Source organism: Ursus americanus, chromosome 21 (assembly GCF_024610735.1).
Source record: "Ursus americanus isolate L20-20 chromosome 21, mUrsAme1.1.p, whole genome shotgun sequence".
NCBI lineage: Eukaryota > Metazoa > Chordata > Mammalia > Carnivora > Ursidae > Ursus > Ursus americanus.
In genome coordinates, this window is record NC_142147.1 from 14,114,385 (window position 1) to 14,131,743 (window position 17,359).

Consider the following 17,359-nt stretch of genomic DNA (forward strand, 5'->3'; position numbering starts at 1 on the left):
GCCCCAGGGTGGTGCTGTAAAGTAGCGCCCGCCGTGTGCCCGCCGCGTCCGCTGGTTAGCTCAAGGAGGGCCACCTGTGCACCACTCGAGAGGCGATCAGAACAAGCCCTCCCGCATCCCACGTGGGCACACGTTAGCCTCCCCGGGGCCTAGAACACGCGGCGCCTGAGGGCGGGCGTTGCGCAGACACAAGATGGAGTCGCGGTCAGCCTCCTGAGGAGAGGAACGCCTTCTGAGGTTAGTGGGCTCGGGAGGCAGCCTGACCTCGGTTCTGGTCCCAACGTTGTCCTTCAGTAAGTGTGAGACCCTGGGAACATTCTAGACCATTCTGTGTCCCAGTTTCATCATCTGGAAATGGGGTAGTAAGAGGCCTTTCCCCACTGAGTCATGGCCAGGAGCGAGGGGATGCCTGCAAAGCTCTGAACTGGGGTGTGCGTGCAGCAGGGAGGGGGGCTGTGAGACTGCGGCGGGAGGGAGAGCGGGGAGGCCCCATCTGAGCTCTGGCCCCCCGAGGCCCCGGGTTCTGCAGCCACCGCAGTCCTACCGCAGCCCCGAACGGTGTCTGTGGTTAGTGTTCCTCTGTGGTCCCAGATCGGGGAGCGTGCAGGATGATCCACGGGGCTGGGGCTGGAGGCAGAGACACAGGCTGGGCCCCAGGGGAACTGTGCTAGCCCTCTATCTGCCCCCTCGCCCTCTGGCCCGTGATGCTTCCTGATCCCCAGTCCAGCTGAGCAGGTTGTCTGCTACTCCCCAGTTTGGCTCCCTGGCACAGCGTGGGCTCCTTTGCTAGCATTCATCCTGACCATGAAGTTGGGGAAAGCCCTTGGGGCCCACAGAAGTGGAACCTCAGTGATTGCATGTGACAAAGGGGCAGTCCAAGTGCCCCTGGAACCCACCTGGATGCCCCCAAGGCCTCTCTGTCCCGCTCCGGGACTTAGTGGGGCGAGGAGGCACACGCAGCGCTGACCCCCCAGAAGAGATTGGGGTGATGTGCACGCATTGTGAAGTGAGAGGAGTCAGGCCTCCCTGTGGGCTCAGCCCCAGCAGTGGAGGTGAAAGCAGATGTGGGGGGATCAACAGCCTTGACCTGAGGGTGGGGATGGGGCATGAAAAGCCAGGTGCCCCCAGGGGGAGCCTTGGTCTGGGGGGGGGGGCTGGACCCAGAAAGTGCCGACCCAGCATTTTCTCTACATTTCAGGTCTCCCATGAGTTTGCCATCAACTTCAATCCCACCAACCCATTCTGCTCAGGTGAGTGTCAAGCCCACCTGTACCTGCCCTGGGTGGAGAGGGGTGGAGTATAGGTTTTGTATTTTTCTCCCATCCCCTCCACTCCTGCTTGCTCATGACAGATGGGGAAGAGCTGGAGGTTGGAGTCAGGTGGTCCTGGATGCAAGGCCAGCTGCTGCCCTTTCCTGGCTGTGTGACCTCGGAGGGATCACTGTACCTCTCTGGGCCTTTGCCTCCTCACCTGCCCCAGGGAGTGTGATACCTGCTTAGCTCACCTTACTGGGTTGGTCAGGTGAGAATTAAGGGAAGTGTTGAAGGAAGCCCTGTGTAGAACAGGAGGTGAGGGCAGCAGATTATATACCTGTCTCTCATCTCCCACCCGTGCTTGCTGGAAGGGCCCAGCTCTGCCCCATCCTGCTCCCGCTGCCTTCCACAAAGAGCCTTGACAACCAAGGACTGAGGTTCGCCAGCGCAGGGGTGGGGGGAGGAAAGGGCAGGCAGTGAGTGTGGTGCCTGTGCTCCCCCCCTGCCCCCTTGGCCTCAGAGGATTTCTGAGCTTCCAGAATCAGAAACTATTAGAGGAGGAAGGGGGCTCCAGGTGGATATGGAAGACGGTGGACCCCGCCATGAGACCTTCCAGTCTGGGATTTGGCTTGGATAGGGCATCTGCCTTCCCTGGGGATTCCCGAAGCTGGGCCGTTTGTCCTTGGAAGGGAAATGCATCAAGTCACCAACTTGGGAAGAATGCTAGGACTCAGAGCCACAGCATCTGTTGGCTAGAAATGTAGCCCGTGCTGCTCCTGGGCTCCATCTAGTTCGGAGCAGGTCACCAGAGACTTTGTCCAAAATCAGGTGGATCAACACCCTCCCCAGCCAGAGGCCTCCTGGATAGGCCCACGGTGCTATGGGATATTCTTACTCTCATAATGGTGGCCATTTACAGAGCACCTACTGTGTGCAGGGGCTGTGCAAGCATCTCCGTTCCCCCCGAGCAACCCTCAGCAAAAGCCATAGTGTGTCCAGAATGGACCTCAAGATGGCTGGCTGCCAAGTCCTTCTCTGGGAAGAGCCTGCTGAGCCCCGCTCCGGCCAGCTGCCCAAGAGTGAAGATTATCAGTCCCATTGCCAGACAAGGAAACAGGCTCAGAAAGATTAAACAGCTTGCCTCAGGTCCCACAGCTGAGAAGTGGCAAAGGCGGGATTTGAACTCGGGTCTGCCTGACTCCATATTCAGGGCTCTTTGCTTTATACCATTTTGGCTCTGCGCTCTGGGAGCTTCCAGTCTCACAGGACCCATGCTGGTCTCTGTAGGGGCTTTTGGGGTGAGCATGAAGTGGAGGTAGCATCTGCAAATGGGATGAGGGTGGGCAAAGGGTCAGGGGGATCAGGCTGATGCAGTCTTTTCCCCGAGGCAGGTGTGGATGGTATCGCCCAGGCATACTCGGCTTGCCTGCCCCACATCCGCTTCTACGGTCCCACCAACTTCTCTCCCATCGTCAACCACGTGGCACGGTTTGCGGCCCAGGCCACGCAGCAGCAGACAGCCACGGTGAGTAGGCGGCCACCACTGTGGGTGTGCGGGAGAGGGCTGGCCCTGGCCGGGCCCTGCTTGCCTGCCAGGAGGGCCAGACTGAGGTCTGTCCCTACTCTGCCCACCCCTATGAGGCTGGTGAGCTGGACATTTGGAGTTCTCGGCCTCAGTTTGCCTGCGAGTATGGTAAGCGGGTTGGACCAAGCTCAGCTTGACTGGTCCTGGCTTTCTAGAGCGCAGACTTGAAAAAGACAGGGATTCTGTTCATGCTTGGTAGGACATCGGCTGTGATCAGTGGGAGGTCCCTCCCCAGGGCAGGGGGTATTCGTTATGCCGGGGACACATGGAAACCAAGAGACGGTGGGCCCTGCAGCCCTTAAGCTGACCCTCTGGGCCACTGTCTGGCCCTGGCCCAGGGCTCAGTGATGAGGCTAGAGCCTGGCCTGGCGGGAGGCTGCCGGGGCTACTGTGTGGCATCTGGAATACATGGCAGACGGCCATTGTGAGCATCCGCATCCCTCGTCCTCTCTCTGCCCTCTAGCTCCGGGCCTAATGCCAGTGTGGGGGTCACCAAGGACCACCTTGTCCACTTCCCCCTCCCTCTGCCAGGATTTGCCGACTTGACTGTGCAGCACGAGTTGGGAAGTTGACTCCCTCTGTCCCAAGGGTGGTGCCATGAGTAGCCCTTCCTAGGTCCTGTCCCCAGGCCCACTTGTCAGGTTCCAGCCAAGGCTGGAAACCCAGCTCCCAGCTCTGGGTGGTGGAGCCTGGGCTGCCACCAAGGAGGCTTAGGTCTGCCTCCTGTCTGGTCACTCCCTGCTGGGAGACCTTCACAAGTCTGTGGCCCGCTCTGGGCTTCCCCCTTGGAAAGGATGAGTTGCTGCACCCGTGCTGACATCCCTTCTAGACTGTTCTTTTCATGCTACCTCCAAAATGGCATCTCGAACTGTCCTTCCCAGGGCCAAGGCCACTGGCTTCTGTCACTGGATGCGCCCTCCCCACTCCGGCCCCTCCAGTCCATTCTCCTACCAGGGATCCTTTTAACCGCCTATGTCCAAGCCTGCCACTCCCCAGCCGCTCCCTTCCATAGAGATCTCTTCTCCTACCCCCACACCTCCCTCGTTAGGATCCCACCACCAACCCCTTCCTGTCCCTCAAGCACACAAGCTTGTTCCCCACCCAGAGCGTCTGCCCTGCTGACTCTGCATGGCTGGCTCCACCCACTCCTCCGTGTCCCTCAGATGCCACCCCTTCCACCCCCCCACCCCGGTGGTCTTCCTTGATCACTCGTCTGAGGCTGGTCTCCCACCTCCTCTGTTCATTCTCATCTGGACTCAAGATGGCAGCAGGGCAGGTTAGCAGCGGCAGCCCTACTCCACGTTTCCGCATCCATTGTCTCCCCGACTCCCGCCCCGCGGGCCGGGCTGCTGTGTGTCCTCTGGCCTGTGGAAGGTGCTCGGCATGCCCGGGGATGGGTGAATCTGTTGGCTCCGCCGTGGACTGTGTGCTGTGCAAGGCTCGGGAGGCAGTGGGAGGTGACTAGGCCAGGGAAAGGGACCTGGTCCCTCTGAGCCCACCAGAGGCAAGGTGGAGGCTGGCTTCTGGGAGTGGAGGCAATGATGGAGGAGGTAGAGGTTCAGAGAAGAGGACAACAGGGCTGGCCTGGGGAAGGCAGGACAGCAGGACAGGGTCTGGTTGTTTGGGAGGTGGAAGGGGGCTCTCTGGTCAGGCTGCCAGGGTCTGAATCCTGTCCCCACCCCTTCCTCACTGTGACTTGGGTAAAGCATGTAACCTCCCTGAGCCTCCGTTTGGTTTGTACGATGGGAAACCGGTGAGACCTATTCAGATTAAACAAGATCACAAAGCACCTGCGCCCAGAGACCTGGAGGCTGAGGAAGGACAGGGAGAGCAGACTGCAGAGGTCAGGGCTGGCAGGAAGGAGGTCACTGTGCAAGGGCTGGGGAAGAAGGAAGGATGTCCGGGTCTCTTCCACCTCCAGGAGCAGGATCTGCTTGAGTGCGAGCCCCACCCGGCCGCTGGCCACAGAGGGCCTGAGACAAGCCCCTTCCTGCTTGAGCCTGTTTCCTTTATGAAGGGGAGAAGGAAAGCCCCCCAGGGTGCCGTGAGGATCTGGGGCCACCTGAATGGGACAGCAACCAGGGAAAGGCCTGTGGATGGGCTGTTTTTTAATTTCTGGGGGCGCAGGGCTGGAACTGGTTGGAGAGACAGCCCTCGGGCTTGCACCACTTGGATGCCTGTGGTCCATCAGCCAGGCCATTGTCCCGCCCAGCCTATTACCCGCCTGAGCTGGCTTTGAAAGGGATGGGCGAAGCGGCCTGCATTCTTGTTGGAAAGGAAGAACCGCGCTGTGGTAGCAGAACAAAGCCGGTATTCTTGCCAGGCGGAGCCAGGGTGGAATGGCGCAGGGGTACACTCCGAGGAGAAAGGGGCCTGTGCCTGCTAGATCCTAGGTGTGCAGGGGAAGGCCAGGAAGGGGACCTTGGTGTTGTGGGGAACAACTGCTGAGGACTCCCAGGAGCGGGAAACTTGCCCCTTTTCTCTGCCCAGTCCTGATCCTCTCAACACCCCAGCCACTTTTAGGCAGCTCCCTGGCGGTCTTGAGGCAAGGATCTGGCACTTTCGGTGCCCCAGCTATTTTGGTCCTGACCTGGTCCTTCTAACCTGGGGAGGCAGCCTTCTTTGGGCACCCTCACCCTCCAGGAAGCAGTGCCCCCCACCCCTGTGTGACTTGGGCCATCTCCAAGCAGGAGTGGGACCAGAGACTGTCTCTCAGCCCCTCTCACCCTGATGTGCAAACAGACGCGCTTCTCCACCTCTGGCCTTGCTCTAGCCCGCATCTCACCCTGCACCAGAGGCGGCGCTGCCTGCTGGTTCAGCCTCGAGCTCCAGACCCCAGCATCTCCACTGCCCGGCTGTGTGACCCAGGGCGGGTTGCTGAAGCTCTCTGAGCCTGTTTCCTCACCTGTACCATGGAGGTGCTTGGAACAGTGTCTGCCTACTAGAAACACTGAGGATTCAACCAGATTGGCACTTGAATTGCTCAGCACGGTGCCTGGCACAGTAAGCACTTCTGGGGACGCCCCTGGATGACACTGAGCACAGTTAGACCCAAGGCAAACGGAAATAATTTGTGGGTTAAATGCTACTTTTATACAGCCGCTTGCGGGGGGGCAACATTTGGTGTGGCTTCACCTTCCCTGTCCCTAGACATATGCACGCACATGCACACCCACATACAGGAACTCGAGAGCAGGTGGTGGGAGGCATCGCTCTAGGCAGGCCTGCACTCTCCGGTTCACACACACAACCCGTCTTTCCGGAGCATATTTCTGTGCGGTACGAGGGAGACCGCGATGCGCGGCCTCTGCCCTCCCGGAGACTGCAGTCTAGTGGGGAGCCTGGCTGGGAGACAGCAGCTGTGACGCATGGCGATTAAGCCCGTGCTGCCAGAGGCCCAACCTCTGGCACCTACCCCAGAGGGCTCAGGGAAGGCTTCTTGGAAAAGTGACGTCTAAGCTCAAACGTGGAGGATGCTTAAGAGTTAGCCACATAAAAAGCATGTGTGTGCGTGGGTGTGCAGTGCCCTAGGCAGAGGGCACAGCCTATGCAAAAAGCCCAGGAGGCATGGTGTTTGGTCATAACTGAAGGAAGTTTTGATGTAAGAGGTGAGTGGGGCTAGTGGACAGCCAGCTACCACAGGGCCTTGGAAGGCCGTGAGGAACCTGGATTTTCTCTTGAGGGCCATGGGGAGCCACTGAGGAGATTAAGAGGTTCAGAAAGGGCTAGGGGACCCCCATTATGGGACCCTTATCCTTCCCTCTGCCCTTATAAGCCCTGGGTCTCACTGTCCATGGCCCATTCCTCGTTGGCTACCTAGGTATCTGGTGTCCTAGTAGCGGGGAGCAGGAACACAGGACCTTGGGAATCTCCCCCCACCCCAAGGGTCTTCAGCAGCCACCTTCCAGAAATAAGCCAGGGAGCAGCTTCCCCAGACTCTGCCTGTAATTGTTGGGGTTGACTTCTTATAAATCTGATATGTGAAATGCTTCAGGGGAGGTGTTTATTTACAGCCCCAGAAGCCTGAAGAACCTCTGGGTGAAGGTAAATCTACTCCATCCTTGAATTGTTAGGCGCTCTGATTTTTGGTTGGACCTGACAGTGACTGGCTGTGTTTCTGGGGCAGGGACAGGGTGCCAGACCGGAGAGATGCAGGAGGGTGCAAGGGGCTGCCTGGAGGAGCACTCAGGGTATGGGGGGAGAGGAGTCTCCAGAGGAGACCTCCCCACGGGGTAATGCGGGCAGGGGAAGTGGAGCTCCAGGCTAGGGAGGGCCTTCCACCTGCTTGGGGTGGAGGTGTAGACGCTCAGATGCGTCATGGAGCTGTGGCTGGAAGGGTATGCCAGGCAGGAGGAAGGGAACCAGGAAGGGCATGGAGGTGGGAAAGCTTGGGGGTATGGGAGACCAGGGTTGTCTGTGGGACAGCAGAGCCCTTTCCCACCTCCTCCTGCCCAATTCTGCCCTTCCTTCTTGTCCACAGCCCCCCTCCCCCTTTCTGTCTTGGGGATGGGGCTGTAGAGCCCTGGCGATGTAGAGGCTTGTAGAGGATCCTAGATAACCTTGGCTCCGCCTGGGGTGGGTGAAAGCACAGGGCTTGTTAGCTGCCCGTCCCTTGCCAAGGCTGGCCCGGCTGGGTGGAAGCTGAGATCAGGCACATGGCTGTGGGTATTATGGCGGGCTGGCTGGTGAGTGAGGGTTAATGTTCAGTGCCATGGCTCTGGCTCTTCCCTGGGCTGCTATCCTAAACATCGAGGCGGTCTGACAGTGGGGTGTGGGGTGAGAGGGTGCGGAAAGCTCCTCCCTGCTGGAGCCCATTATTGGAGAGGCCAGGCCACCAAAACGGGGTGGCAGAGGGGGACGCTGTGGAACGAGCCCCAGCCCAGCTTTGGAGTCAGCCAGGCTTGTGTTTGGATCTAGACTGTGCCAGTTCCCAGCAAGTCACTGAACACCCCCCCAAGCCCCTTTCCTCATCTCTAAAACAGAATCACAGCGTGAGGATGGCAGGGAGGGTCTGTGCACTGTTGTGTGTTAGCAGGGACATTCTCACCTGTCAGGTGGTGTCCATGGTCTTACAGGAACCCAGCTCCTTGGGAAGAAGGATCCAAGACCTGGGGGAGGCCCAGGCTTGAGGTTCCAACCTAGTATGGATACGTGGCTGAGTGAAAGGGGAGAGCTAAGAGGGCTGCATCGGGAGGAGGGAGGGAGGCCAGTCCTGCTCTGAGTGGTGAACCTGTTGACTGAGACCAGGCATTCTCCTTCCTCCTTGCCAGGACCCTCCGTGCCTTCCCTCCTGCCAGCTTAGGTGCCCCAGAAATCTTACCCTGGACTATTTCCAGCAGCATGGAAGTGGGGTTAGAGGGCCACTTATGGAAAGGGTGCTGAAACGATGGTGGGCTGTGGGGGGACAAGGGTGTAGATGGGCTTATAAGGCTCCCCAGCCACAGGGATGGGGGGCTGGCAGCTGTTGCCCTCCACTGCAGGGATCCAGGCTGCCATCTCCATAGCAACAGGTATCCCCAGCGCCAAGGGCTCAGTCTCTTAAAGGCACAGTGCGGGAGGTGCCTCACTGCTGAGCCTGCTGGGAGCAGAGGGGTTAGGATGGTGGGTCTCCACCTCCGAGTGGCTCACTCGCTCCTTCCAGGGCTGGGCGTGGGGGACAAGCAGGAGAGCAGGGCATCCTAGGGGGCTGAGCTTGTAGCCTCTGTATGTTTCCCAGGGAGCAAATGGCTTTGCTGGGTGAGAAGGTGGCCAGGTGCTGACCTGGGGTCTGGTTCTGTTCTGCCCTCCATGACCTGGACTGGACTAGTCTGGGCCCTTCTCTCCTGAGAACCAGAAGGATCAGACTAGAAGGCAAAAGCCTTGAAGAATATTAGGGCCATGTAGGGCTTTTCTGTTTATTTTATAGATGGGGAAAACCAGGTTCCTCAAAAAGGGGCCAGGGGGTGCTTAGGACAGAGCTGAGTTCACACTAAGGTCTCACAGTGCTTGGTATCCTGGGGCCTCTGCCCCCGCTGTCCCATTCACAGTTCATGCTATGGCCATGCATGCTCAAGCTAATTATTCAGCATTTTAAGTAATTTTATAAAGAAACTGTATACCCACCGTAAGTGAAGTTCCCACTTGCCATATAGAGAGAGTAACAGTAAAAATAAACACCACAAACTGTACCTGGTATTGAAGTCTAGCTAGAAACTGTTGTCCCCTGAAGCTCTGTGCTTCCCGCCTCTCTGTTAATAAGGAAGGTGAGCAGACGAGAGGCATTAAAGGCACACTAGAAGCGAACTGAGACTCCCTCCTGGGTACAGTCTGGAAGTGAAAGACCACTGCAGAAGTAAGACTGTGACCCCCAAGTCCACTTACTCGCAGCAGAGGCCCATGACCTGTGTGACAGGTAGGCTGTCTCAGAGACCAGCCTCGCAGCCGGGGAAGGACGGCGTGCACGCAGAGCGGAGAAGGCGAGGCTGGCCCGAGTTAGAACGCGCCTCCCTCGCCGGCCAGGGGCCTGACAGCCAGGAGTGCAGGTCTCGGTTACAGAGCGTGAGGCAGGCATGTCCCCTCTGAGAGGTACAGCCACTGCCACTGCGCAGAAGAAGCTGAGGCATGGCCACTCAGGCCGTTGCCCAGAGCCCCATAGTAGAGCAACCAGAGGGCCAGGCCTGGAGTTGGGGGCTCTGACTCCAGCCTGTGGGGTCTAAGGTCACGGCCAGGGCAGGAGGAAGAGAGCAGTTTGTGCTTCGCGCTGGGACCAGGTCAGGGTTTAGACAGCAGAGAGGCCTGCAGGGGTGGGGTGCTGAGGGCGGGGGCTGGGATTTGGCTATAGCTGGGGAAGAAGAGCTGCCTTCCTCCCAGGGGTCAGAGGGTTTGGGGAGGCTGGGGAAGGGGGGGGGGGGCGGAGGCCTCAGAGCACCTGGCTACCTCCCCCCTGCAGCAATACTTCATCCTCCTCATCATCACGGACGGCGTCATCAGTGACATGGAGGAGACGCGCCACGCCGTGGTGCAAGCTTCCAAGCTGCCCATGTCCATCATCATCGTGGGCGTGGGCAACGCTGACTTCGCTGCCATGGAGTTCCTAGACGGGGACAGCCGCACACTGCGCTCACACACAGGGGAGGAGGCGGCCCGTGACATCGTGCAGTTCGTGCCCTTCCGAGAGTTCCGCAACGTGAGTGTGGGCCCGGGCTGGGGAGGGGGCACTTAGGGGACCCCAGCAACCAGAGATAAGGATGAAAGTCTGGGGCCCTCTGCTCCACTGACTTGTGTATTGCCCGAGGGCCTGCCTCCAGACGAGGCACTACGACCACGTGAGCGCTGGCTTCAGCAAGCTCATGGAACCCAGGGAGTGGTGCCCAATCCACACTGGGGCTCCAGGGCAGGGTTTCACGGAGGCCCTGCCCTCTGACCAAGGCCCGGAACCAGAAGTTAGAGTTACCCAGGTGGGCCAGAGCACTCCAGGCAGATGGGGGGCTGAGAGCAAAGGCCCAGGGGTGAGAGAGGCTTTTGTGGTAGTCAGTCACACCTCAACCAGCCTCCTTCACAGATAGAAAACGAGGCCCATCTTAGGATGGCCTGTGCTGCAGGGGGACTGGTGCCCCCACCTTGTTCCAGGACGTGGCTCTGGGCCGATCGGCCGGTGACCCCAGGTCTGCCCATAAGTCACTGCCCTAGCAGCTGGACCCACAGGATCTCAGAGGGAGCAGACTCAGATGCCACCCCTGTCCTGTCACCTGGGGGCCCAACTCAAGTTACTTAACTAGAAGCTTACTGCGTAGCCTTGGGCAAATCCCTGACCTCTCCAGACCTTGGTTCCCTCAGCCACAGGGCCTCTTGGGGTTCTGTGGCGTAGATCCTACAAGCCAGTCCTAGCAAGAACTTATCACTTTGTTTTATACCCGGTGATGCTCACACTACCCAGGGCCCTCTGGGTTCGCCTGAGGTGGTCCAGCTCCTTCCTCTGGAGCCTTAGCTTCCTGAGGACAGATGCTGGGCCTCGGCGCCCCCCTCAGCACAGGACACTGACCGAGCACCTCCCCCCCGCTGGCCTGTGGCTGGGCATTCAGCTGTGAGCCAGTCCCGGCCCATTTATCTGGGCCAAGAAGGTGCTCAGGGAATGTCTGTCAGGTGAGTAGGCTGTGCAGCTCGCCTCCACCGTCTCTTTCCCTGAAAAGCCTCCCATGGCCACATTCATCCTAAAATGCAATTCCTGGCCATCTCCAAGTGCTCAAGGAAAGAGTTGTTACACTTCACATAAAGGAAAAACACTGCTAGCAGGGGGGTTTCAGGCCCCGGGCTGGGACGAGGGACGCGAGTTCTAGACAGCCCTGGCCCTCAGCCCTGATTCTGTCCTCCAGGGATACCTTCTCTAGCAGCAGTCCAGATACCGTGCCCCTCACCCCGGTCTTCCACTGACCCTTTCTATCTCCCCTCTCCACCTCACCCTCGGCCCTGCAGGCAGCAAAAGAGACTTTGGCCAAAGCTGTGCTGGCGGAACTGCCCCAACAAGTCGTGCAGTATTTCAAGCATAAAAACCTGCCCCCCACCCACTCGGAGCCTGCCTGAGTGCCAGCCCGTGCCCAGCAGCAGCATGCCAGCTGGGCCTCCCGCCCTCCCCAGGAACGTGCACGCTCACCCTGCTTCCTTGTGGGTGGCCTTGTTTTTAACCGATCCACGTTTTTATTTTTTACAACCGGACCTCCACCCCCCCCACTCTTCCCCCAGCCCAGCTGGGCTTCCTTTGTTGGAGTCGACGGATGATGCTTCCAGGCCAAACTGGCTTCCTCCCTACCCTTAAGTATTGAATGTACTTTATATAATTTTAGTGGAATTATTGTTATTAAAAAAATTTTTACAATCCTACCTGGCTTTTTCCAAGTACCTAGCTGCAGACCCTGAAAGGAGCGTGTCCCCAGTGCACACTTTGTGTCATTGCCTGCACCTACTTCCTGTTCTTTTTATACTGTGACTGTGTTCTATTTGTTATACTCAGGGTAATAAAGGAGTTTCCAATGTCCCTGTGTCAGCGCCTTCCTCAGCTGGGACCTGATGGGCTCACTGATCTGGGGAAGGAAACATAAAAAGCTCTTCCCCCAGCAAGGTGGGGCAATCGTTTCTACCCAGGGGCACACATTCCACGCGCACAGTACTCACTCTGTTAAATGGGCACGGGACTTGGCACAGAGCACAGGCTCAATAGGTATCTGGATAGATAAAATGCCCTGGGCCCCCACCAGCAACCGTAGCGCCTGCGGAGCCTACACCAGTCCTGGGGTCCTCAGGCCCAGCCACTACCATGTGGTACCCCGCCCCCCTCCTCCTAACCCTCTGTCCTGCGCACGCGCGCGCGCACACACACACACACAGAGGTAGCCATCACGGCCATCCGTTTGCTCCTCTTTTGGGCCTCCCAGGCATCGGGGTATGCCCTGCGGTCTGCAGTATATGAGAGCCTCTTTGCCCGCACGATGCTAAGCAGGGTTGCCCGTGTCCCTACTGACAGCTGCTGTTCCTTTCTAGGGCATGCCTCACCCTGGCTCAGGCCCCACTTCATGAAGCCAGCCAGGGTCCACTCTCGGGGTCCTCCCAGTTCTCCCCCCTCTTCCAAATAACACGTCATTTTTGTCTTGTCTCCCTCCCCCTCGGAGTTTCCGTCAGCCGCTGTGCCCCAGGCCTCTGTGTAACCAGTAACAGGGGTTCTGCTAAGCGCTGTTTCCGGCTCCACATTAAGAGCTTTGCATGCATCATCCTGATGAACCCTTCCAACAGCCTACAGCCTATGCCTGTGACCATTCCAGAGATGAGGAACCGGGCAGAGAAGCTAATCAAGTCTCGCGGAGGCGGAGCCGGAACATACATTGGGATCTGCCCAAAGCCAGAGCCCATGCTCACTCCACAGCGTCTCCCTCTGACTCTGCAAGCGAGTCTGCTCAAGTCGCTAATGAATTTGTCCTTTCTCTCCACTGAATCTGGGAGGTCTATTATCCTGATCCACTCTCCCAGGTCAGTCACTATCACTGCGGCCCACTAGACCTGGGCGTGCCCCGGACAGGTTCCCACCTCCAGGTGCCGGGTCGCCTCAGGAACCTGTGTCTACTTGGTCAGAGCGAGTGAGGGAGATCTTCACCCTCAGCTTCCAATGCCCCTACTGGTTCTGCAGTCACCAAAATTCAGCTGAAATATCCTTTAGGGACACCTTCACCTCTGAGAGGGCTGGAGGGCTGCAGGACTGCAGGAGCCCCATTTCCCCAAGGACGTTCGGGAAATCACAGCACAATGGCCCAGGGGGCCAGCTGGCAACATGGATGGACTCCCAGGCCAGCGCCCCTGGCTCCTTTGGTGAATGCCTAACCCCTGCTTGGGCCAGCTGTAAGACTGGGCGTTAGCACAACAGCACAAGTCTGCTTGTTTGCCCACCTGTTTAGCACCTGAAGTGAGTCTAGCTGGATGTCACATCCAGGGAAGTTTGTACCCCTCCAAGCCTGGAATAATCTGTCAAGTTCTGTGGTCAAATGCTTTATCCCTGAGCCATACCCCCTAATCTGTCAAGCCATAATTGACCAGAGGTCTCTAAAGGGGAGCAGCCTTTTCCTCCCAGCCCCACATCCCCTCCTTAGCCCTCAGGTGACAGGTGTATTGGGGGGACCACTTCCATACAGACCTCTCCCTTACACACCTCCCCATGGGCGGAATTTACCAGACTGGTAAAACCGGGAAGACAGACATCTACTGGGCCATGTTACAGTCGAGTCCCTGCCTTATGCTCGTGTCCATCAAATGCTCAAACTCTCCCGGACTACCTACCTCAGGTGTGGCGGCCACAGCCCTCACCTCCAGGCTTCATGAGAGCAGACCCCGACATCTCTGCTTTCTTCCCCCTTCTCTGCCCAGGTTGAGTGGATCAGTCAAGCAAGCCCTCTCCCAGCTGGCTCAAGTTCACAGGGGAAAGGAATGCTCCCAAGCTCCTGACCAGGCCAAATCACAACTTAAAAAAAAAAAAACAAACCAAATTAAGTCCTGGGGATGTAATATACAGCATGGTGACTACAGTTAATAATAATCCTGTATTGTGTATCAGAAAGCTGCCAAGAGCGTAGATCTCAAAAGCTCTTGTCACAGGAAAAATGGATGGACCATTCTGCAATATGTACAAATACTGAATAAACTGTACAATTGAAATTAATATCACTAATATCACAAAAACAAACTGAGCTTCGGTGATGCTGATACTTGGTTCTTGGTACATGGATAGCAAGGTGAGAAGTGAACTTGGAAATCTAAAAGATCCCTTCACCCTGGCATCACTGCTGTTGAGGCCTGGGCACTAGCACTTGTTTAAAATGTCACTGAAACCACAGAAAGCGAGACTTCAGAGTTAAAGGCTCAAATTAAAATTCTGGTTCTGTCAACTAACTGTGCAACCTCAGGCAAGTCACCGAACCACTGTGTACAGACGGGCTGCTTCACAGGACTTTTTTTTTTTTTTTTTTAAGGATGAAAGACACTACAATCCACAAAAATGATCCACAAATGTCCCAAACCAGGGCACCTGGGTGGTTCAGTTAAGTGGCTGCCTTCAGCTCACGTCATGATCCCAGGGTCCTGGGACCGAGCACTGAGTCAGGCTCCCTCCTCAGCGGGGAGTCTGCTTCTCCCTCTGCCCTTCTACTCCTCCCCTGCTTGTGTGCTCTCTCTCAAAAAAATAAAATCTATTAAAAAAACACACAAAAAACAAATGTCCCAAACAACACCTGGCACGCACATAGCAGGCCTCAGTATCCAGTGAAGGAATGAAACAAATCCACTTAAGGCCTAATGATGTGCCTATTACTGAAATAGCAAGGGCGAAGCCCCACCAACAGCTCAGAGTGGTGGCTGTCTCTGGGTTTTGCTGCCCTTCTCCTCTACAAAGCTCTTTAGTCTGGGCCACGTTCTGCCTGTCTCCACTGTGACGCTCCCATTCTCCCTAAACCATAGCTCCAGCAGGTAAGGGAGCAAAGTGTCAGCCCTTGCCAGCGTCACTAAGGCATGAATGTGCAACTGGCTTGTGTTCACCCTGTGACTACAGGGATGTTGCCAAGATTCTAGCCTCCCACCACGCAGAACTTACATTCCATACTGTTATGCGTAAGTAAGCTGGGCACGCCAGAAAATCAAGACAACACTCGAGTCCAAATGATGGTGCACTGCCACTGAGCTCTTCTTTTTGTTTTTCTGGAAGGGGCTTAAGACAACAGCTGAGCCATATACCCACGAGTAGGACACCCGAGCCAAGGAACCGGGTGTGCCTAAGCAATTAACATTTAGCTGAGAGGGAAGCATACAGCAGAAGCTGGTGGTTGGAGCTCTGACGACCAGATCTGACCCTTCATCGTGTCGATGTTCTAGCTGCAACTGAGGAATGCCAGCAGGATGGGAAGACCTGCCATAAATCAGCACTAACGGAAGCTCTGGACACCCTATCCAGAAATAGGGGGGGCCAACAGTATCAGGGCTATCGAGGATGGCTACCATTCACTGAGCACTCTGTGCCAGACGCCACACCAAGTACCGAATCCAGACTATCTTTCACCTTCACTACAAAGTTGGTATCATTATTTTTATTTACCAAGGACGAAACCGAAGCCCAGAGAGGTTCAGGACCTTGCCTCACCGACTCAGCTAGTAGATGTCTGGCTCTAAGTGCACAACCACGGCAGTGCATCCAGGGAAGGGGAACTAGGCTTAGTTCCCAGGGAGAAGCAGAAGCAGTGGGGGGAAGTGTGAGGCAACAGCGGCTTGTCCCGGGTAGAAAGCAGGTAGCCAGAAGGAAGAACCCAAGGTGGAGAGCAGAAGGAATGAGGATGCAAAGAGCTGGCCCAGATCACCCCTAGTTAGGGGCCCTGAAACCAGCTCTTCTCTCCTCCTGGGTCCTGAGACCAGGGAAGGCATATGTAAACAGATCACCAGCCACCTCTCTGGGTCTAGTCACATCATCTCCCCTGCTTTTTATAGATGGAAAAATGGATGCTTTGAACCTCACGCTTTCTCCCCACCCAAGTGGGTAACAGGGCCGAAAGTTAGAAGTGGTTGAGAGGGCGTGGTGTGACACAGGCTAGATAATCCAGAGAGAACTGGCAAACAGGATTTCTCCCTTGCCTGGTTCAAGAGCTGTAAGAATACTACCACAAAGGGGTGCCTGGGTGGCTCAGTGGGTTAAGCATCTGCCTTCGGCTCAGGTCATGATCCTGGGGTCCTGGGCTCTCTACTAAGAGGTCCTGATCCCACATCAGTCTCTCTACTCAGTGGGGAGCCTGCTTCTCCCTCTCCCTCTGCCTACTTGTGCTCTGTCAAATAAATAAAATCTAAAAAAAAAAAAATATTACCACTCAGGACAATGTAAGCAGGTTTAAAGAAACCCCACCACACACTTTGTCTTTAGCCCTTATTTCCTGGTTATGACACCCCGATTATTTACTCAGGCCCGAGGGCTGTACTTTATGGATTAAAGCAGTCCCTGTTTTTTCTATCCTTCTTTGGGTTCGAACCACACCATCTACACTGGATGCTTTTCAAGGCTGCTTCCTCTACTGGGGAGAACATGTCCTGCTCTGCTAGTCATGGTTCTACGGGACATGTGTCTCCACTCCAGGACTCTACACCAACAGGTACAAGGAACACGATGAGATGATCACCACAGACTCTCAGCCTCCCCTGTGACACCACAGAGCAGAAATCTCCACCTGAGGAGCCTCAACTTTCTCAACACACTCTAGCTATTACAGTAGATGGGGAGGGAGCTGGCAGCGCAAGCTCTGGTGCAGGAAAAGCAAGACCTTGTTCTCGGACAGGTGGATCAGCTTTCAAGTTCACGTACAGTCTTAATCCCTATAACCTTCTGTCGGCTTCTCCGAACAACAGAGGCCAAGAGGTATAGTAACGGCTTCTTAAAAGTCAAACCACGGGGGTGCCCGGGTGGCTCAGTCGCTTAAGCATCTGCCTTCGGCTCAGGTCATAATCCCAGGGTCGTGGGATCGAGCCCCTCGTTGGGCTCCCAGCTCAGTGGGGAGCCTGCTTCTCCCTCTCCCTCTGCCCCTCCACCCCTGCTCGTACGTGCGCTCTTCCTCTCGCTCTCAAATAAATAAAATCTTAAAAAAAAAAAAAGTCAAACCACATAGAGATGGTGACTCTGACTCCTCGGTCTGCCTCCCGAAATGCTGTGAGGTTGCTCTGGGTACGTGCTGTAATGATGACAGCTCAATCGCAGGAACAACGGAGCAGAGAAGCAAAAGGTGCCTACACAGTTTTACCCAAATATCTCGTTTGTTAGGACGGAGCTGAGGCGCCTGTGCGGACAGTCAGGAACAATCAGCACGGAGCGGTCCTGAAAAGGAGGAAGGATTCACAAGGCATCACTTAGGGGTGAAGGGAAGTCACCATCTGCTAACGGGCGCCAGAGTGTCACTGCACTGGAAGGGGAAAAGCAGTGGGTTGGAGGAGATCCAGGGGCCTCTCTGCCCAGATTAAAAATGAGTAGCTGCTCTGCCTG

General features: G+C 56.5%; 1 protein-coding gene across 1 annotated transcript in view; it reads left to right on the forward strand.

Moving 5' to 3' along the window:
* The window catches only part of CPNE2 (copine 2), a 44,694-nt gene extending 32,848 nt beyond the window's left edge, over positions 1–11,846 (forward strand). Inside the window, exons 13-16 of the mRNA XM_045806842.2 lie at positions 1,199–1,250; positions 2,645–2,778; positions 9,767–10,003; positions 11,290–11,846. Coding sequence (XP_045662798.2) covers positions 1,199–1,250; positions 2,645–2,778; positions 9,767–10,003; positions 11,290–11,397 — 531 coding nt within the window. The 3' untranslated portion in view covers positions 11,398–11,846. The remainder of the gene's footprint in view (positions 1–1,198; positions 1,251–2,644; positions 2,779–9,766; positions 10,004–11,289) is intronic.
* The last annotated feature ends 5,513 nt before the right edge of the window (positions 11,847–17,359 follow it).